This window comes from Pocillopora damicornis, chromosome 2 (assembly GCF_964200805.1).
Source record: "Pocillopora damicornis chromosome 2, jaPocDami1.2, whole genome shotgun sequence".
Classification (NCBI taxonomy): domain Eukaryota; kingdom Metazoa; phylum Cnidaria; class Anthozoa; order Scleractinia; family Pocilloporidae; genus Pocillopora; species Pocillopora damicornis.
This window is the reverse complement of record NC_142671.1, coordinates 32,456,410-32,476,983: the sequence shown is the minus strand read 5'-3', so window position 1 is coordinate 32,476,983 and position 20,574 is coordinate 32,456,410. Positions and strand designations below refer to the sequence as shown.

The following is a 20,574-nucleotide window of genomic DNA, read 5'->3' as shown; positions in this document are numbered from 1 at the left end:
AAAACCTAACCGTTAGCCGTAAAGTGGCCACAATTTTATCCTTTAAACTTACCAGCCATCACCCCATTGGAACCCTCCACTATTTGGTACATCTTTTTATTACTGTTGTTCATTTATTATTTCTTTTTGAAAGTTCAACCTCAGTCAACGCCGGTAGGCCGGTTGCCGAACACTGTTGCAACGGCACGAAGTTAACGCGTCATCGTTTAAACTCCATAAAAATCCAACCCACACTTAAAATGGGACTAATTCGGTAATCACCTTGGCCTGTTGAAGAGATTAAAATGAAGGCGTTATCCAAAGATGGCAGGCTTTAAATTGTGAACGAAGGTATCGTTTTTTTACCGCACGAGATAGTAAAGTAATTATTTTGTACAATTCCTCTCCGCTTAAAGAACTGAGTATATGCCCAAAATTCGCATTTCCATTTCAATTATAATGAATTATTTTTAGTTTGTGCGCACAAATATTGCAACTTCTCCTTTTTAGTGGGCACGGTCAATTTTAAATAAACGTCATCTTTTTTTTTTTAAATTTTTTTTTTTTAACGCAGCTACCATCTTAACGCGCGGGGCTGACATAAATGTATTTCGTATTTAATTGAAGAACAACAACGGGGAAAAGGCGCTTTTCGGAGATAACCTATAAGGGAACTTGCTATCGATTACTTGCTTTAGTCCCTCTTTCATTGGGCGTGTGCATTGGCACAAACGTCCTTTAATCTATCTCCTTTTCAACTTATATAGTAACAACTTTTACATGCGTCTGCATGCCGCTACATAAAACTGTCATATAAGTTGCAAGTGTTCATAGCACAATTTGGATTTTCACTTGACTGCTACGTGATAAATACACCGACTTAAGAAAAAAAAACCTCAAAACAACACTAAAAGTACCGTGGGTTACAATAATAATTATCGACGTACTTAAGGTGTTTTAGAGCGCACTTTTCCCATTCGATGTAGAAGACCTCTTTGATGTTAATTCAAAACTTCTAGAAGCAAGAGCATCCACCATAAAAGTCGCATCTATACGCGTCTGTATATTCAGTGGAGAAGAATGCTTAAACCGGCCATTTTAATTTGTTCAAAAACGATAAAGGGTCTTTCCTTAACAATACTGTACAGGCGCTGCTGAGGATGCATAAAAAGAAGAAGTGTGAGATCAAACAGTTTTTTCGAGGAGTTCCCCAGAGTGCCACTTGGCAAACTCCTGCAGAAGGTTTATTTCTTCTCTGCTGAGGACTCCCAGCGACGAATTTCCAGGTACCTGGATTTAAATACAAGCTTGATAAGAAAATTAGTAGGCGCTTACAGGATGGCTACCCAAGAAACCTTCAGGACAGGCCAATCACGCCCTTTGGACTGGTGTAAGATGCGACGAGAGTAAATTCAACCACTAATCAAAGCTAAAAATCACTATTTTTTCAAGTATATACTAACACGGGAAATAGCGTCGTAGATCGCCTGCACTCGGCCTGCACTCAAACTTTGAACATCCTTTGCTAATCGCCTCCGAGCAACTTGCCCACTATTGGCACACAAAAATTATGGCAACCATTTATAGCAGGAATAAATGAGTTTAAAAAAATCACCTTTTTGTGCCATATTATATTACTGATATAGTATATACTAGGCAAATGTTCGCCTCCAATCATTTCAATATTTTTGAAATATAAATATTTTCATAACCTTACTGTTCCTTAATTTTCTGGAACATGTGGTTCGCAAGCCGAAGTAGGTGGGAATGTGACAACAAAAAGCACTCAGGGCGCTTTAATATCAAAATTATTTCATACAGGTGAATGATAATTACCCATAGCTGGGATAAAGCCTAAAGCAAAATATCAATGGGACAAAAATCATCCATCTGAAATATATATATTTTTTCATTATTTCAGAACAACTGGGGAAGACGTGCACAAAGGTACACATGGGTTTTTGGGATTGTTACGACACAACATTTATCTGCAAAAAGCTACTTCGATGAAGTGAAAAGACGAGATATGGCCACCCTCCATACCATCATTTCAAGGTGTGTTCTCCCTGGAACCGAAGTGCACTCGGATGACTTGGCCTCCTACCGGCAGACGGACCAAAGAATTAACAACATAAGTGCACATCAAATGATTGTCCACCGACTCAACTTCGTTGACCCAGTCACTATGGGGTTGACACCCAAGAAATCGAATCCTGCTGGAACAGTTTAAAATTGGGCCAGAAAACACGCCGGAGGATAAGGAGGGAAGAGTTGCAGTCCTACCTCGACGAGCAAATGTGGCGTCGGTGGAGAGCGGGAACCGCTCAGCAATCCATGCAGAACTTTTTGGCCGTTGTAGCCAATCAATATCTAGTTGATAATCCGGTTTTGTAAATACGCTACGGTTTTTACTTTCAGTTTTTGGGAGAGACAGGTAAATAAACAATTAAGCTCTGTCCATGACTATGTTGAATAGGTTTTACATAGGTTAGGTCTACTGACCACACTGGTCCGGAAAGATTTTCTAACGAAACGACGTATTTTTAAAATATGCGATTTCAACTTGAATTTTAACTCATTATGAAAACCGACCTTTTCGAATTCCCCGATGTTGATTTTTCTTGTAACACTTTTTTTGACGGGATGATAAGGGCTTTACTATACACATCATCTAGCTGCATTTCTTTTTTTTTTTTTGCCGTAGATGACAATTATGATAATGCAAAAAAAAAAAGAAAAAAACCAGTTTATTCATTTTCATAGATAGAGGCAAAGCTCTTTTTGGATTGTGAGAGAAAAATAAAGTTTTTCAAAGCACCTGCGAAAGTGTGGTCGGGGCTTTGATCTTGGAAGTATTTAACGCACAACAATCACAGTGTTCAAAAATAAAACTTGATTGAAAAGTTCAAAATATTGGTGATTCAGTCGTAATCCTTTCTTAGGGAGAAAAAATAGTAACATTTTAAAACTAGAGTGCGATACGAATGTTGTTGTGTCGATAGATGACGCTGTTATTAGTCAGAAAAAAGGTGCGACGATATTCAGTTTTTTTTACCGCTTCATATGCGTGTCTTTTCCTTCCTTTAATTACCCTCTAAAAAGTTACAGTAAAAGTTCAAAGTAATATCTAAATGCCAGTTGTCGTAGAGAAAGCCGGAACGCACACGAGCGAAAAAAAGGGTGTCCTGATCTTAGGGAAGAGAATCGCTTAAACAAAAACGGCAGCGTGGGAAAATTTATTTTCAATATTCTCCCCACTTACTTCATATCCTCTCTATGAATCCTGTCTCTGAATCTCCTAAAAAACTTATGAAGCATTTCGCCGTCGGTATCGAGGTTTTTTTGCACACTCCATCGCACTCCATAAGGTCTTTCTCGTCAGTACTGTAACCGAGCTCGATAAACGAATTTTGTCGAGCTCGATAACTAATCGAGCTCGATAACTAATCGAGCTCGATTAGTAATCGTACTCGATTAGCGATCGAGCTCGACTTGTAGTTATCGAGCTCGATTATCAAACGTCGTTTGCTTATCGAGCAGGAATGGTAATCGAGTACGACAAATCGATATCGAGCTCGGTTGCCCAGATACTAAATGTGATCCGAAGCAATTAAGACCGTGTCCGGCTGCTGTACGTTTTGTCACTGAAACTAATGTTAGTTGTTTCTTGCAGTGATTCTTTCGACTGAGAAAAGACTCGCTCTTTCTTCACGCTTGCAGCGCAACTATCTTTTAAAGAAATCTATAAAAACCTTGAGACTCTGCAGCAAATGATCCATCTTCGTCGACCGTGGCACTGTTTACAAACGCAAGCAGAAACCGCATGGACGTTGAAATCTAATTTTCTAAGCGCGATGCTAACCGAACATCGTCCTCTTCTTACTCTATAATCATTTCCTACATCGAACATCGTCCTCTTCTTACTCTATAATCATTTCCCATATCCTTAAAATAAAATACATATTTGAAATCGGACGCTGAATTGCAAATTTACCCGAAAAACAGAAAAAGAATTCAGTTCAGTATTGTCTTTTATCTCGATAACCTTCACACTAGCACGTGCTACTTCGCAAAAAGTATTATCAAATGACAGTATTTTGCATTAATTAGTGTGGCGCCACGGAACACGATTAGTCTTAGGTTTGCGTAGACATTCCATCGCTTCCCTTTCGCCTGGGGGGGAGGGGGGTACGGCTACACGTAGGCTATAAGATAACCGGAGATCATGACGCGAAAGAGTGTCGGAAGTGTTTGCTGCGGGTTAAACGCTTACCTAAATATCGTTTTATTCTTCTTCTTGGGATTCGGGTCGCACTAGGTACCTCAACCTTCTATAACTATTTAATCACGCATGTTATCCGGTCTAATCTTTGAGCAAATTTTTATACACATCCGTGGACCGTTAAGCATATTAAAAATATTAAGAAGTTGTCTAATAAGTCATTTGCAAAACAAAAAACAAGATTGACAATAAAAATGTTATAATAAGCTTACTGACAGAATTAAAATCATACTTGAAAAGATATCTTAAGAGAAAATAGTCCCTGAAGGCTGTTGCATAACAGCAGAATAAACAAAAAATTCGGAGAAGAAAGGGCGTACCCAAGGTACTGCCCCTAAAAGAGCTACACAGAAGAGAGCAGAAGATGAAAAGTACTACATATTTACACCCTAAGTCACCGCTAAGAAAAAGAGGTGTCGAACGTGCTAAATTACAAATTAAAAACTATTCTCTTAATCGGGAATTCAACATGGATTTAGCCTAAAAGGAGAGTGTTAAATGGGTAAAGTATAAAGGAGAGTTATTTCCAAGAAATTCCTGCACGGAATCAATTTTTATGAGGTAGAGTCATTTTCTTAGTAATAAATCATCTTTTCGCAACATAATGGAAATATACCGATAACTGGCCGCAAACTGCAGTTTACGCAAAAACATCTGTCTCCATGTCAAATTCACGATTTTAAAAGGAATAAGAAATAATCACCTGGCTTATTACAATGTTAACTGAGTGGCTTATGCTAATATATTATTTCCATTTATTTTCACTTTCAAATAAGTCAAAAATCACCCATAATGAAAATTCTTGCTAGCTGACAATTTTGTCTTTTAGCAAAGATCAGAATTCAGATTTCGATGATTTTGAAAACGATCGATGCACACAAAAAATGTAAGCCAGCGCCCTAAGTAAGATTTGATTTTAAAAGTTGTAGAAATTAATTACAGCGTTGCGTGAACATTGTGAAAATGCTAATATCTGTGTTCTCAGTTTTCGTTTACCCGCAAAAGTCGCTAGATTATTTTGGAAAACTAATGAAGTTGAAAATGGCAACTATAACTATGTATCCTTTAGAACTTTTGATAATGAAAAGCAAATTGACGTAGCCATCTCGAGTAAGAACTTTGCACCTTATGCTACCTTGTCTCCCACACCTTTGCATTCGTTTTCGTCGTTATTGATGTGATGTGCGTCTTCTCTGCGGACATCAATTTTTTTTGTAACTTTTAGCACAAAAACCATCGAATTGCGGAGTAAAATTATTCTATCTTTTAAAAAAAAACAGCTTGGTTTTTTTTCGCAAAATCGCGTCAGTAGTCAGTACTTTGTCCCGCTCTCCTCTAAATCTCGATTTGACCCAACAAAAGAACACACAATACCCTTGGGTGCAGCTCGCTTCAAGCCCAGCGCTCGGTTTATTCTCCGAATAGACTACAGGATACATAACGTATCATAAAAAAGTATTATATAGGTTTGAAAAAAAATCTATGTAACACTTAGCTCCAAACATCTAAATCACAAGCTAACTGACATGGGATCGTGGAACAACAGCTGGATGAAAAACCTCCCGTACATCCACTTGCACAATACCATATACAACGGTCCCCCGGACAAGACCAACTAAATGGATAACAGAATAAATTAAAAAGCGGTACGCACGAAAAAACTAGATACCTATAAGCCTTAGAAACCGAAAAAACGTCGTGAAGATAAAGAATCTTGCACATTCCCGTTCGTAGCCACTTCACTAGCCCAGCGGCCATGAAGCTTAAAAAGCCGGTCTGGCAAGCCAGCATTTGCGGCAGGAGTGATGAGCCCCACATGTCATTTTCGATTTTAACATCGGATCGAAAAAGCTTGGGGAGCTCATCAAGTCTGCGAAAGGCAGCAAAAGCCAGCAAGCATATAACAACCGAACGAAAATTATACAAAGAGGCCATCGAGTCCGCCTTGCAGGCAACTGACTGTTCTAACTAAAAGGCTGTGATAGGCTCCTTCTTGGCTGTGTGACGCGCCAGCAAACGCTGCGTACCGGCAATAATATTCTTCACAAAAGAGGTTCAGTAGGAGACGGCTCGCCACCTAACTGGTTAAAACAGGCAATGCTATGACCTGCTGAATCCAGGAGAGAAGCTCTCTTCGTTTCAGTCAATAAATGACGCAAATACATGACAAAATGAAACGGAGATGCAGGAAAAGCTATCAAGCCATGTTCTCGGGTCTAAGGCTTCCATTTGCTGCAAGAAGAGAAACACTAGAATGAATCACTGGGTTCTCTACTAACCAATGCAACATCTGGGAGAATGCCCAAACAAACGTAAGATACTGATTAGAGCACATGTTCCTGCTATTGCCAAGTCAAACGTAGGAAAATACTAATACAGCATTATTATTATTATTATTATTATTATTATTATTATTATGACTGTACCAAGTGCACTGCGATGTTCTGCCACGAATGTGGCAAATAATTTACCGTTGATGTGGAAAATGAAAGGGATGAACAGAAAAATGTGTCGCACGGTTCGTCAGATGAGAGATTTGCCATTAAACATTGCTTTGAAAGAGGATTTCGTTATGATACTATTGTTCAGTTTTAGACAAAAACCACGGTATTTCTATGAACTTGAGGACTCTAAAGAGAGGACTGCGTGAGTATGGGTTGAGAAGAAGAAATGAGTTCCATTCAGAGCACGAAGTTTGAGAGATGATTAAACGTGAAATCGAAGGCCCTTCATCACTTTTTGGATATCGTGCGATGTGGAACAAGCTACAGTGTTGCTGTCCCTTGAGACATGGTCATGGTTTACAAGAGCTTGATTTACAGGCATCTACCCTTCGAAAGGCCAGGAAGCTTCTTTGTCGATCATTCATCTCACGAGGTCCAAACACAGCTTGACATGTAAACGGATACGACAAACTGAAGCCTTACGGCTTACCTATACATGGCTATATGTGAATGGATTTTCCAGGAAAATATTGTGGCTCAAAGTATCTAAAAGTAACAATTGTCCCGTGATTCAAGCCAGTTTTTCCTCAATGCAGTGGAAAAAAGCAGACTGCAACCAATGTTATTGCAAACAGATTGTGGTCTGGCTGCCTTACAGTGCCTTTTATCCGGTAAAACGGTTGCATATCGTTGTCCATTTTTACATGCCAATCAGCACATCCAAAATTGGTGGTCACATAGTGAAAGAGGCTTCACTGTGTGGGTCATAGATTTTCTAAGGCACTCGTGATTGAAAGAAAGCTTACTTTAAGTAACCCACTTGCACATGGATGGGTCTGGTTTGTGTTTTCCAACATTCTGCAATTTGAACTTGATAAAGTGAAACATGAATGGAACAGCCATTTCATAAGACAGCATTGCACAGTGCCTGGTATTCCAGATAAACTCTACTACCTGCCTCACACTCATGGATTTGATCATTGTAGATTAACTTTATCAGCAGATGACAAAGAGAATGTGCTTGATCGGAGAGAAATTTATAACGAGGCAGAAATTGCAAAGGAGATTGATGATGAGCCCCACGATTTTGCCTCATATGAGGTAACCCGGATTTCAGAATCTAGCAATTTTTGCTTGTGGAATCCGGTCTACAGGGCATTGAAATCCAGAATCCAGATTTTGGAGTGAAGAATCCCGCTAAAGAATGAATCAAGTCAAGAAACAATTTACCCCTTTTCGCATTCATTCTCATCTGTGATTAAAGTTTGGCTATTAAAGGCCTCAGCATGTCAGAAAGGAGTAAGAGAGCCTTGTTGGGTTCAGGCATACTTGATATTTCCTCATCTGATAAATCTGGAATTTCAATGGCTGGAGAGGTTTTCATAAACCCCAAAAATAGAACCTTTGCGCATTTTCAGTTCATAAATCAGCATTTACTGCAATTTCATCACTAAAGAAGAGGGCAAAGAAGGTTGGACACTGTTTTCCTGTTATTATTGTTGACCATGCGCTCATCTAGTTATGTGGAAGTATTAATAGCATTGGATGTAACTTGCAGTTTGGTGATCGATGAACCGGTTTCAGAGGGAGAAACGTGAAAGTCACCTGCATGTGAAGGGTGTGCAATATCAAACACTGATCGATTAAATATGCTGTCATCGTCTGAGGGTACGTCAATTAAAGGCTTTTCCTGTACGAAGTCCGCGATCATTCATCTCCCCGTCTGCCTTGAAGTCTGCTTCTTTACAAACGTACAGATCAACATTAGAGTACCGTTATGTTAGTTCCTGCTTGTATCTAGCAAGTGTGAAGTTATTTTGACTGCATGGCATTTTGTCTACCACCTTCTGATCTGGGTATAATGGAATGTAATTCTTCTCTACATGGAAAATTGATCACGATCGGAATGCTTCTTAACAGCATCCTTGCATAGTTTTGCGGCCTCCTCGTCTTTCTTAACATTTAAAGCCTCTTTACTTCCCATCTGTACAACCAGTTTGCAGTCTTCATCTTCGCTTATCATGCCTTGATCTATCACAACCCTATTGTCTACAGTCTTTTTTGAATCCGCTGTTGTGTTTTTGCCTTTCCATTTCAATCCATTGTGCGGCTTGCCAAAGCCTCTTCGTTCTTCGCTTTTACTTGTAGTGTACTGCGATAATGACATGGTTGGCAAAGCCTTTTCTCCCTCCTCACTTCTTCTTTCAGTTAATGATGTTAATGTTATTTGTGCCCACGGCCGAGCACAAATGTCTAGTGACAAAACATTTTTCTCGATTTGCGAAATTTTTGGACTAAGGAGAGATTCTTGGGTTGTAGACTACTTTCGACTTTCTTGAAATTTATTTGTGGATTTATGAATTAAACCAGGATTTGAAATTGCTTTTTCGATTTGACAAACTTTTAAAAGCGATTTGCCTATGAGATATTGATTCTGAATATTTTTTCGGATTTGCACAATATTAATTTTTAGATTGTCCCTTTTCGGCTTCCGTAATAAACTGTTTATAGCGTTTCGTCTTCACGCTCTATCAGTTTGAATGAAAACGCTAATTTTCCTGATATAATATCTTAAGGTTGCCGTAGCTTGTTCTATAACTGTGATTATTTATTAAACTGATAATTAATAAACACTTGTTTTGTAGATGGCTTAGCAAAAACAAGATTAAGAAGTTGCGTGCTGATTTATTTACTCCATTAGAGAAGCTAAAGATTCTGTAAGTCAAGAAGCTTGTATATCGATCTTCTTTAACTTAACAGGATTTTAACTTTTCCTTTAAATTTTTCCAAGCAAGCTTTTTTTTTTCATATCTTTGGTCCCCGGGGAGTTAAGTGCTTTTTTATCCTTGCAATCTGGTTGGCTCTTATCGGTGCGATTTATTTACGAAATTGCACCATTTTTTTTTCCAGCTTCTGGGAAATTTTATAAAAAAAATAACTACCAATTCTATTTCAAGGCTTGGTTTAAGAAACGAACAAAATTAGAAGAAAATGAAAGACAACTCTTGCAACTAAAAGCAAATATACCCCAAAAAAGGGAAAACAATTGACTAAAAGTCTGGCTTCCAAAAATAGATACGAAAGTATGAACCGGAGCCCCAGAGTAACGGCCTTCTCGAGGAGTTTGACGCTACATTTCATATGAAAGACAGAAGGAGATTACGAGAATGATAACTTTCGTGTAATGATTACTGCTGTCGACGGATACCTAACAGGGATAAAATAAAAACGCGAAATGGTTCTTGAGAGAGGTTTTAAAAGTTTAAGGCAAGCTCTTGGGGCAAGAGCTCGACAACTCTGGTAACAAGAAAATGAAAGACAACTTTTGCAACTTTTTGCAAACCAGCTCATAACTGGATCAGTAAGATTTTTTTTCAGAATAAAAATCCTGTCTTTGAGCGACTGAATTCTGTGATTCCAAAATAGCTATAATAAAGTGGCAATTGAAATTCGTTACGTGCAATTTTGGTTGAGATTGAAGGAAGAAAGTTGGGATTAAATTGATTGACAGAAAAGTCGCGGGAGCACAAGAAAAAAAATGCTGGAGAAAGTGAAAGAATGAAAACACGCAATGAAGCAAAAAAAAAAAGGATTGAAGAGTACAAAACTAGGTCCTGAAAATAAAAATCGCGACAGTTCGTAAGAAGTAAGCGGAATATTACGAGCGTGACAGCCTTAGTGTACTGGTTACTGCAACTAAGCTATACCTAACCGAGAAAGTAAGCAAACGTTCGATGTGTCACAACAGAGAGTTTAGAAGTTCGAAGCAACTTCCTGGAGAAACACCCCGAACACCCCGGCAGCAACGTGAAGGCAAGCGGCCGAGCAGCTGCCTAGTCTCTAAGGCACTCTTTACATTTAAGGACCATTACTCCTTCAAGATGTTTGAACAAATTTAAACGGAACCTGGAGACCCATTTATTTTTGGCTAGCCTTTGAAACATTTACTCGTGTTGATTTATACCAAATTGCACTCGAAATCATGTGATAAGCTAATCCACTTATTTATATCACTATTTTATATAAACATGTAAAGATTATGACAAGGAAACGGCACATAGAAAATGTAAATCCAAGAGAGGAATATATCAAATTGCTTAACAGCAACAGATCACCAGACAAAAGACTTTAAATTCAAATCCAGAAAAAATATTCTTACAGGGGCTTGGATACCAACCAGATAGAGGAGCTACCGCCAGGAGTCTTCAATAAAAACACCGAGTTGACTAAGCTGTAAGTAACACATTCATAGGTCCATATTCGATACCATCGATTCTTATTTATTGTAATTGATAGAGTCTATCACTACGCGTTTTGATACATTCATAAGTAGCTAGCTTTTTAATCAACTGCGTCAATCAGAGAAAAATTTTTAACTTGTAAGACAGTGCTCGAGCTTATAGAGGGCGAAGTCAGCACTGTCTTACGAGTTAAATATTTTTTTGTTTAATTTAATTTTTTTGTCTCATTTTAAGGTTTGACGCATAACCTTAGCAGGGAAAGGTTTCTCTCTCAATATACTGTTGCAGGTTACTATTCTCTGATTGACGCAGCTAATTAAAAAGCTATACGTCAAACCTTAAAATAAGACAAAAAAATTAAATTAAACAAAAAAATATTTAACTCGTAAGACAGTGCTCGAGCTTATAGAGGGCGAAGTCAACCAAGAGAAGGGATTGTTTGTGGATGGACAGAGTTAACAAAAGTAAATATACTCATTAAAGAATCCTTTCAGTTTAATTGTCGGTGCTACTCGTTCTGTAAATCCCATTTCTACCCCCCCCCCCCCCTTTTCTCTGGTTAACGTGTTTTATTTTAATGCGCGTAGCCAGTATGCAACCTTTTGCAAATGTAGGGAAGAGTTCTTGGTTCTCGTAAGCTGGTTCCTTCTTAGACCAGTGCCTTAGTCAAAGAGAACGGGATTTAAATACCTCCCCATTTAATGGTAAGACAAAGTTTTCAACACGCATAGGTTTTTAGACGGTAACAAGATCAAGAAGTTCCCTGACGATTTGTTTTCCCAATCAGTGAAGCTGCAGTGGCTGTAAGTGAAAGTGGTCCTCTATATGAACTATTGACAAGTGGCACAACACACATTTTAATGCAGATAATCCATTTTCATCAAGCAGATCCTTGAACCTTAAATATCTGCATAGCATATAAACCGATTGCAAACGCCCACAATCAGTGACTGATTGAAAAGATGAATGACTAAATCTTAGGAGAGACAAGAAGCCATCAGGTGCTCCAAAGGCCAAGCCAAATGTGTCATGCAGTAAAATTTAAACAAGGGTGGTATTGAAGTCGAATGAACTGAAGTTGAACTACTTTCGAGTTCACTGAGTACTTGTTAATTCCTAAATTATAAGCTTTAGGCAGGCAATCGGTTCAAATAATTTTATTTCAACTGATTCAAATTAGAGTAATTGTAGCACTTTTTTTAACTCTTCTGCTTATACAGACAACTCAACAACAACAACCTGGAAAAGATACAGAAGGGTTTGTTTGACGGTTTAACAGCATTGACGCGCCTGTAAGTTTAGGAAAGGAAACTTTCAATACTTTCAATATATAGTAGCTAAAATTATTTTTTAAAACAAGCGGAACCTCTGCAATGAAGGTGGAGAATTATATGTTTTTGAGTAAGGAGGGAAAGCATGAAAGTGTATCGCCAAAGATGGCCATACGCTACGATGAAGTCTTCTTTCATAATGGCGGGCGTGATTCTAACTCATTTGAATTATGCAAATAAGCCATCCTCGCTCCACTTTTGATCAAAACTTCTATTGATAGTGAACTTGTGGCGAAGGTCAGAAAGGCTCATTTGCATTTATATGCATTCTTATTGGATGAATGAGCGAGTTAATGCACAAGATGGTTGTTCCAAACACTAAATCAATTAATAACAGCAGTGTTGCACAAACGAAACACCATAGGAAAACGAGGTTGCCAGCTTCAAAAATTATCGAAAGCTATCAAAAATCAACTTAAAAAAAGGTCAAGATGTTGATCAGTATTATGTAATACTAATATATTAAGTATTGGAAACACACCCAAATTAGACGATGCAATTACAAATTTAACTAAATAAAAAGGAGTGTCGCATCATTCCAACTTTTATTCAGATGGCTGCAAGACAACAGAATTGAAACGCCGCACAAACAAGTTTTCAAAGATTTGACTGAACTGAACGACCTGTGAGTTTAGTCAACACAATACAATGTGTTTATAAAAGTGTTGGCTCTTTATTGATTTTCTGTTCCTTATATCAGAGATGATAAAAGTGCAAGTGACCATGTCACAATCAATTGCAACATGGCAATCCTAAGACGATTGTACATCATAAAAGGCAGGTTTACCGAAAGATTATAGCGTCGAAATTCACTGGTCTCGGGTTCTGACCAGTGGGCGCTCCTCATTAGTATTGGGTTGCACTACTCTACATCATTTCTCTCCCATCAGTTGGTGTTACTTGAGTAAAAAGCATGAAAACTTTCCACAGTAGCTTGGTGCACTTTCATCATAATTATAATCATGTTACAGCAACATAGCATGCTACAAGTGCCCGTGAAACGCAGCGAAAGAATTCGGAGTGTTTTCCCACTATTTCACTTTTTGTAGGATTTACATTTCGGATGGCGTTATTTTTTTTTGAAAGACTAATGCATTTTACCTTGAAACTTTCAGGGATCTGTCTAATAATGAAATCGAGGATCTCCCTCAAGAAATCTTCAGCAATCTGGCAAATATCAAAAAACTGTAAGTCAACAAGAAAAACAAATAAAAGAAAATTAAAAGCACGACGAGAAAATAAATTTTCTCTCTAAAATTTGTCGAGCGGCAAAACTTTCCGCGTTTCTGTCTGAATTTCAACGCACATACACAAAAATAGAGGTTTTGAACTTAAAATCGAGTTTTCATTAAATGTTATCACTCCAAATGTCCTTCGAATTGATCTAATTAAAACTGTTCATTAAAACGTGTCTCACTGAATGAATGCAAAACAGGCATATTTATATTACACAGATATGTAAGCATATCGTTATTTGGATCTTATCGGTTGCCATCATTATCTACGGGAAACCAGTTCTGCTTTGCAGTTAAAGGTAGTGTGTGTTTAACTGTTGCAGGCTTTTATCAAAAAACCAAATAAGAGATTTACCGCCAACGGTATTTGCTAGCCTAACCAAGCTAAAGACATTGTGAGTAGTGAAAAATGGTTTGAATGACTGAATAATTGTAAAGGAGGATTATCCTCTCTTGTTAATTTATAGTCGATTGATCGACTGATGGAATGATGAATTTTGGGGATAAAAAAAAAAAGAAAACGAAAACATATGCAGCACATCTCAAAAGATACCCAATGTAAAGTACGAAGATGAAGTTGTTTAGGGGGCCTTTCTAAGAATTGCTTTTGAATTCGATAATTCTGGAGCTATTGAGGTCAAAGACAAATTCATTCAGTTGATTTAATAAATTGCCAAAATAAATCGAAGATTGCTCTCGTTTTACTTTATTCCCTCTCTGATCAATCTAAAAACCTGTGCCACCCTATCAACCAATCGGGCACCAAACCAAAATCCAAACGTCACTTTATAACTCGCATTTTCCGGCGCGTGAGGCTTTGTGCTTGAATTGTTTGTACTTTTAATGTACACTGGTTCCTTAGCCTCCCTTTGCTTTGATTGGCTATTGTGATTACTCCCGACCGGCTCTTGCTTTTGGACACTCACTCAAAAGGTACTCTAAGTACCGACCTCTGATATAACATTCAACGTTTAAATTAAAAGAAAACTGGCCAAGAACATATCCGTGATTTGCAATTCAACAGAAAAATTGAAAAGAATGAGATAAAGGAGCTGCATCCTCAACAGTTTCGGGGACTGGTAAAGCTGTTTGACCTGTGAGTAGTTCGTTAACATTTATGTATTCCACAAGTTTTGAATCTAGGCATCTATCAAAAGTAAAAATATATTATCGTGCAGGTAACATATTTTGGCCTGATTGCTGAATTTGTTCATTACCGCAAGCGGAATAATGTCTACTCCGATCAACCTTTTCATATTTTTAAGACATCCTTTCATTTCCTGGAATTTCTGATTTTGAGTCATGATAAGGGTCTATGTAGGACCTTTTTCTTGATGCTAACGATACATCACGCGAGTGGCTTTTCAGTACCAAGTTTATTTTGTTATACATCCTTGGAAATTTTGCAATTCATGCCTGACGATACGCCTTCAAAGAAATCTCCTGATTCCCAGCCCATCAATTATCTTTCTCCAAAAATGTCTCGTAATAATATTGCAAAACGTTAGTGAGCATTCTCATGATCCCTTTGATTCCTATGAAAACGATTACAAACGTCCCGTTCTTTAATCCATTATGTCCAACATTCATTTCATTTGTTTCCTTTCTTCACTAGCTATCTATCGGGGAACAAACTCAGATACTTCCCACAAGGAATTTTTAAAGGCTTAAAAGAGCTTTTGATTATGTAAGTAGTCTATGAAATTCTTCAAGTGAGTAATAAGCTTTGAAATAACCTATAACGATCATGACATTTGAATGCATTTAATTTCACCTTTAAATGATTATTTACACATCAATGTCGAAAAATTTTACCTTCCCTGTTACTCTATATGATTAAGTTTTACTTTCTTTTTGTTAGAGAAATTGTTGAAAACGAAATGACTCATGTCTCCATCGACAACTTCAAAGAAATTAAACAGTTAAAAATTCTGTGAGTGTTATAATTAATCAAGTGATGACCAAGTTGTGAAACGGACCTTATTACCTTAAGGTGTAATATTTCACAATTGAAACATTATGAAAACACTTCAAATCGATGCTTTTATTGTAAAAGAATCTTACGTTATCTGCAACTCACCGGAAATGCTTTCCTGACAGCAGATTGATTATTTGCTGAGTGGGAGTAAGTTTGTAAAGAAACTTTAGTGCTGCGTCTGCGCAGGGCATTTCAAGATATTTGGTGTCATTCTACATCGAAACTCTGATTGGTTGAGAGCGTACAGTCAATATACAAAAGCGTGTGAAGTTGACATGGTAACCGATATATCCATCAGGTATTGGGTTATCATGTGGAGTTCAAAGTCTGACTAGTTTCCAAGCCCCTCATCAGTGTAACGTCCTGAAACTTTTGCAAAGTCAGAGAGAAATGTCTTCTTTCCCAGAGTTTTTTAAAAATGTACATTAAAACAGATAATGATTTCGCTTTTCCCATGATATCATGGGCTGCAAAACCCCGTGTCTGCTTTAAATGCCTCAGCCTCCGGCTTCGGCAGATAACTCAGACTTCAGCATTATGATAATACCATGACCAATCTTATCCAATGTTTAATTATTATCAAGTGAGTTGGTGATGTAAATTGGCTACCCTGAATAGCCTCAAAAGCGGACGCCTGAGCATTTGCCCTTCGTACAAGAATAGAGGAATTGTAAGTTGTAGGTGGTTTAGAAACAGGAAAAGACGCTTCGCGATTAGAGGGAACCTGATCACGAAAGAAACATGAATAAATTAGTTAAATGAAAGACTTCGTTGACATTGTGGGATTAAGAGAGCCTATTTGAAAGATTAATTTTTGTTGTGGAGTTTTGCGGCTTTTCATCACTGCATTTTAATCTCCTAATTTAATTTCCAGGTATATGCAGTATAACAAGATGAGGGAGATTCCATATGGTTTTTTCGATATGTTGAAGGATATACAACGAGTGTAAGATTTTGATAAAATTCATTCGCAAATTATTAGTTTTTGAGCAAATCTGCGCATTTTGGGGAAATCAAGTTTTTGCAAAAAGAATTGAAGACTTGGATTCTTAAAACAAAAATTTTGTATATGTCAATGGATAACTCCAATCATCAGTTACTGATATAAGCTTAAAAGCAAGTTCTATGAAGTTTTAATGCAATAACTTCAGTGGATGATATTTTACAATTGTAGGAGTCTCGACACAAATCTGATGTGTTGTCATATGCACAAGGAGGACGCTGACTGTGCTTTCACGTACAACGACGACTTTGCCAACTGTGAGAGCATGTTTAAGAATTCTGCCCCAAGGAAGAGTATCTGGGTGATAGGAGTATTTTCTCTGGTTGGTGCAGTGTTTGTTGTCACTTGGCGAGTGATCTTTAAAGAAAAGAACGTGGTTCAGTCCATCATGTTGCTCCACTTAGCAGTGTCCGATGGTTTGATGGGTATTTACCTGATCTCTCTTGGCACTAAAGATCTGTTGTGGAGAGGAGAGTATTACTTGCATGACTTCCAGTGGAGGTCTGGTTTGTCTTGTCAAATAATTGGAGCGATCTCCCTTCTGTCAAGTGAGGTTTCGGTTATGATGATGACACTGATATCTGCTGATCGGCTTAAAAATATTGTGTTTCCTTACCAAGGTGCTTCTCTGAAACCAAAGGCAACACATATCCTGTGCATCATCATATGGGCAGTTGGCTTCCTTATGGCCTTTTTGCCTATGTTTGGTATTCAGTATTTTGAAGACCCATTCAGGTACCATAGTTACTATGGTAGAAGTGTGGTATGTCTGCCCTTGCAGCTTACTTCTGATAAGCCGGCAGGTTGGGAGTATTCTGTTGCTATCTTTCTTGCTTTGAATTTTGCTTTTTTTTTGTTCATCATGGGTGCTTATCTCATGATACTAGTCAAGTCTTACTTGTCTAGCCGGCGACTGGCCCGTCAGGGTACTGAAAGAGAGATCCAGGCCAGAAGAGCAAACTTTAGGAGGGAAACGGCTCTTGCAAGGCGTGTGTTCTTCATCATCCTGAGTGATTGTGCGTGCTGGATGCCGGTGATAGTGATTGGTATGAGGACCATCATCGAGAAGTCGTACAAAGCGCAAGGAGACCTCGCTGTCTGGATCGCTGTATTTGCCCTTCCGATCAACTCGGCCTTGAATCCTATCCTGTACACCTTGTCAACAGAACAGGTGCGTTATGCGCTTTTAGTCCATTATAAGTGGTCAAGATAATAAAATCCGTAAGTAGACTTATAATGGCTAGGTACAGCAAGGGTAATGGTTTTCAGCCGACTATAAGCAGTGTATAATATTGCTCAAGACTGCTCTGTTCACTTGCAATGGACACTGACAATGTTTCAAAAGCATTGGACAACAGAAATTCGTCAGTTTCTATTTTGTCATCGGAGCTCAGCTCAAGGCAGTGAGCGAAATCTCGATTATTTTGTATCCAGGTCAGGGGCATTCTGAAGAACAAAATGGAAAAAGTCTGGAACTACTTGAAGACCGTTTTCACCTGCTGTGGTCGGGATCAGGAAGGTGCGATATAATTATTAGCTCCTGATAAGAAATAAACCGAAAAACGATGTAAACCAACAGATTGCTGCAAACAAAGTTTATTGATCTATTGATTTATTCATTCAGTCACTCAGTCATAAATCAATTCACTCATGCATGCATGGAGGCATTCATTTAATCATTTACTCGCTCGTTCGGTTCATCGTTCTTTTATTGATCAGTTTATTAGTTGTACGAAATAAATATTTCTTGACTCGATCATTGACTTTTCTTCGTTGACTTCTTTGAAAGGCCAAGGAGATGGGGAACAACCGAACCAACCGGGAGAAGACAATGGACAACATGGCGGTGAGGGAGGTAAATCCTAACCCGTATTTCTAGAAATATCGTGAAAACTATAAACGAGGGAAATAAAGGGAAATCTGTGACTTAAAATATTTTTTATGTCTTCTCTCTTCTTTATATGCTCCCTGTTTTTTTTCTCTTTTTTTTTTTAATTTTAAAATTAAAGGTCGAGGAGAGGGAGAGCAAGTTAACCAGCACGGAATGGAAGAAAATGGAGAACATGGGGGCGAGGGAGGTAAAAACCTTTCAGATGTCAGTTAACATATCATACAAAGTTCAAACGAGGGCACAGGGTTAGTCTGTGTAATTTCTCTTTTCAAGGACAAATTGATGGTGAAGAAATCGAACTGGCGAGTGTTGGTGTGCATCATCCACAGCAGGGTAAGGCTAGAGTTTCTAATTCAATGTCAAGTTTTCAATGCTATTCTGTTAGTTTATATTGTACCTCTGTTCCTCTATAACTGAAGGATCTATGACTTTAGGATATTTTCATACACACAAATGAATTTTATCATTATCATTTTGATCACTCAACCTTTCTTGTCTATTACCTTTTTAGTAGTTTGAAATTGTAGATCTCGTTCTGCGTTCGTCACAAAAAATCCTTCGTTCTATCACTTATTTGTTTCTTGGCTCGTTCACAATTTTTTTCTTTGCTTTCTTTAAAAAGGCCAAGGAGATGGAGAACAACGGAACCCACAGGGCATGGAAGACATTGAACAACATGGCGGCTTGGGAGGTAAGACATTTTTTCCTTCTAGTGAACACAGAACGGACATGAAAACTGTGAATGACAACACAGTACAATCTCTGACTATATTTTTTATTAACTATTTTTTTCAAGGGGAAGTCGAGGGTGTAGTTATCGAACTGGCTCATGTTGATGTTCGTCATCCACAACAGGGTAGGCTGAAGTTTCTTCTCTATTGTCATCTTTATGTAGATAAAAGCTCCGTGCTGAAGTTTTCGTTGCTGTTCTGTTAGCTTGTATTGCCAAGACTCCACAATATGTTGTATTAATAGTAGTTTTTTTTTCTACTTCTGGAGGGATCTGGGTCAGATGGATATTTTCGTACATACAAATCAACACAGTTCATTTACATCATTATAGTTATCCAACCCTCATCGTTCATTACGTTAGTTCTAAATTCTACAAATCTCGTGTTCTAAGACAATTTTGTTAGGTTTAAAAGTTTTGAAAAATTTCTTTGTTATTTTGTCTCCAGTTATTGTCATTATTTGAAATAAAGAAAAACAAAATAGTCTGACTTGATTCTGAAACAATCACTAATAATGAGATAATGGGAAATAAGGTACAATATTGTTCATTGGTTTAAAATAAAAAGAAAGACATTGTTTACCTTTTTGTTTCAAGGAGTACTTGATGAAGCCGAAAAAATCGAACCGGCACCTATTGAGAATACTGATCTAAATCAAGGTAACTTGTCTTACCTTATTTATTAAAAATGTATAGCCAACCTTTTTTTTTTTAGAAAATTGGTCGCTATTCTTTGTTTGTTTGACAACTCATTCAGTGTTACTGTGGTAGAGATGGACGAACCTTCTAAGGTCTATTAAGCTCTCCTGCGTATCGATCAGTTCAGAGTCTCATTACCTTCCTTAGGTATTGCCAAGCTCTAAATGAAGTAAATTTTTAATTTCACAGTTGGCTTTCTTACCACTATAACTGGTGGTCAAATCAAAGAATATCAATTATCCCCAAACAGGACTAAGAGATGAAATTTTTTTAATGCAAATGAGCGAAATTTGGGCGCAATAAATTAAGATTTTGCATAACAGGTGGCGGCCAAAATGAACGGCAATAAGTATGAAAACATCAAGTGGAGTATAGATTCACGTAATTCTCATTTGGGAGCTTTAACATTCTTATGCAATTCTTTCAAGAAAATTGCCAAGCAAAAGATAAAAAAGACCAAACACTTAAGAAATACCAAAGTTTGACATGAATCTATTATGTGTAATATTACAAGTGTTTGATAACTGGTAATTGAAATGTCACGAGCACGAAAGCAGGGTATTTCGGGTCTTTTATCCGTTTTTAATTTGGCTTTGGGTTTGTTTCGCAAAAAGTGCAATGTTCTGTTGCGAATTTTGATGAGTCTCGATAGAAAAGAGAAGGCCATTAAATATACCCGATGCAAATTTCTTTGGCACAAAAACAGTTTTTCATGTAATAATTACTTCCACTTTATTATCCTATCCTCTTTGTTTCGCCGA

At 37.7% G+C, this 20,574-nt stretch overlaps 1 protein-coding gene, 1 long non-coding RNA gene and 1 pseudogene across 4 annotated transcripts in view; all 3 read left to right on the top strand.

The window, feature by feature from the left end:
* LOC149050895 (G protein-coupled receptor GRL101-like) overlaps positions 1-20,574 on the top strand; it is a 227,358-nt pseudogene that overhangs the window by 204,285 nt on the left and 2,499 nt on the right. The window contains exons 6-8 of the transcript XR_016184117.1: positions 19,007-19,075; positions 19,181-19,240; positions 19,712-19,774. The product of XR_016184117.1 is annotated as a G protein-coupled receptor GRL101-like (transcript). The remainder of the gene's footprint in view (positions 1-19,006; positions 19,076-19,180; positions 19,241-19,711; positions 19,775-20,574) is intronic.
* On the top strand, positions 11,688-12,903 carry LOC149050897 (uncharacterized). Its single transcript, XR_016184154.1, has 3 exons — positions 11,688-11,749; positions 12,167-12,238; positions 12,831-12,903. It is a non-coding gene; the product is annotated as an uncharacterized LOC149050897 (long non-coding RNA).
* LOC149050896 (G protein-coupled receptor GRL101-like) lies at positions 14,543-18,831 on the top strand. 2 transcript variants are annotated; one of them, XM_089197945.1, is made up of 8 exons: positions 14,543-14,608; positions 15,128-15,199; positions 15,374-15,445; positions 16,365-16,436; positions 16,665-17,664; positions 17,928-18,012; positions 18,283-18,348; positions 18,503-18,831. In XM_089197945.1, the coding sequence occupies exons 3-8, from the start codon at positions 15,393-15,395 to the stop codon at positions 18,595-18,597; spliced, it is 1,371 nt and encodes a 456-aa protein (XP_089054071.1). In that variant the 5' UTR covers positions 14,543-14,608; positions 15,128-15,199; positions 15,374-15,392; the 3' UTR covers positions 18,598-18,831. The 2 variants fall into 2 exon arrangements, with proteins under 2 accessions (XP_089054071.1, XP_089054070.1); XM_089197944.1 differs by lacking the exons at positions 15,374-15,445; positions 17,928-18,012; positions 18,283-18,348; positions 18,503-18,831 and having other exon boundaries at positions 16,665-17,730.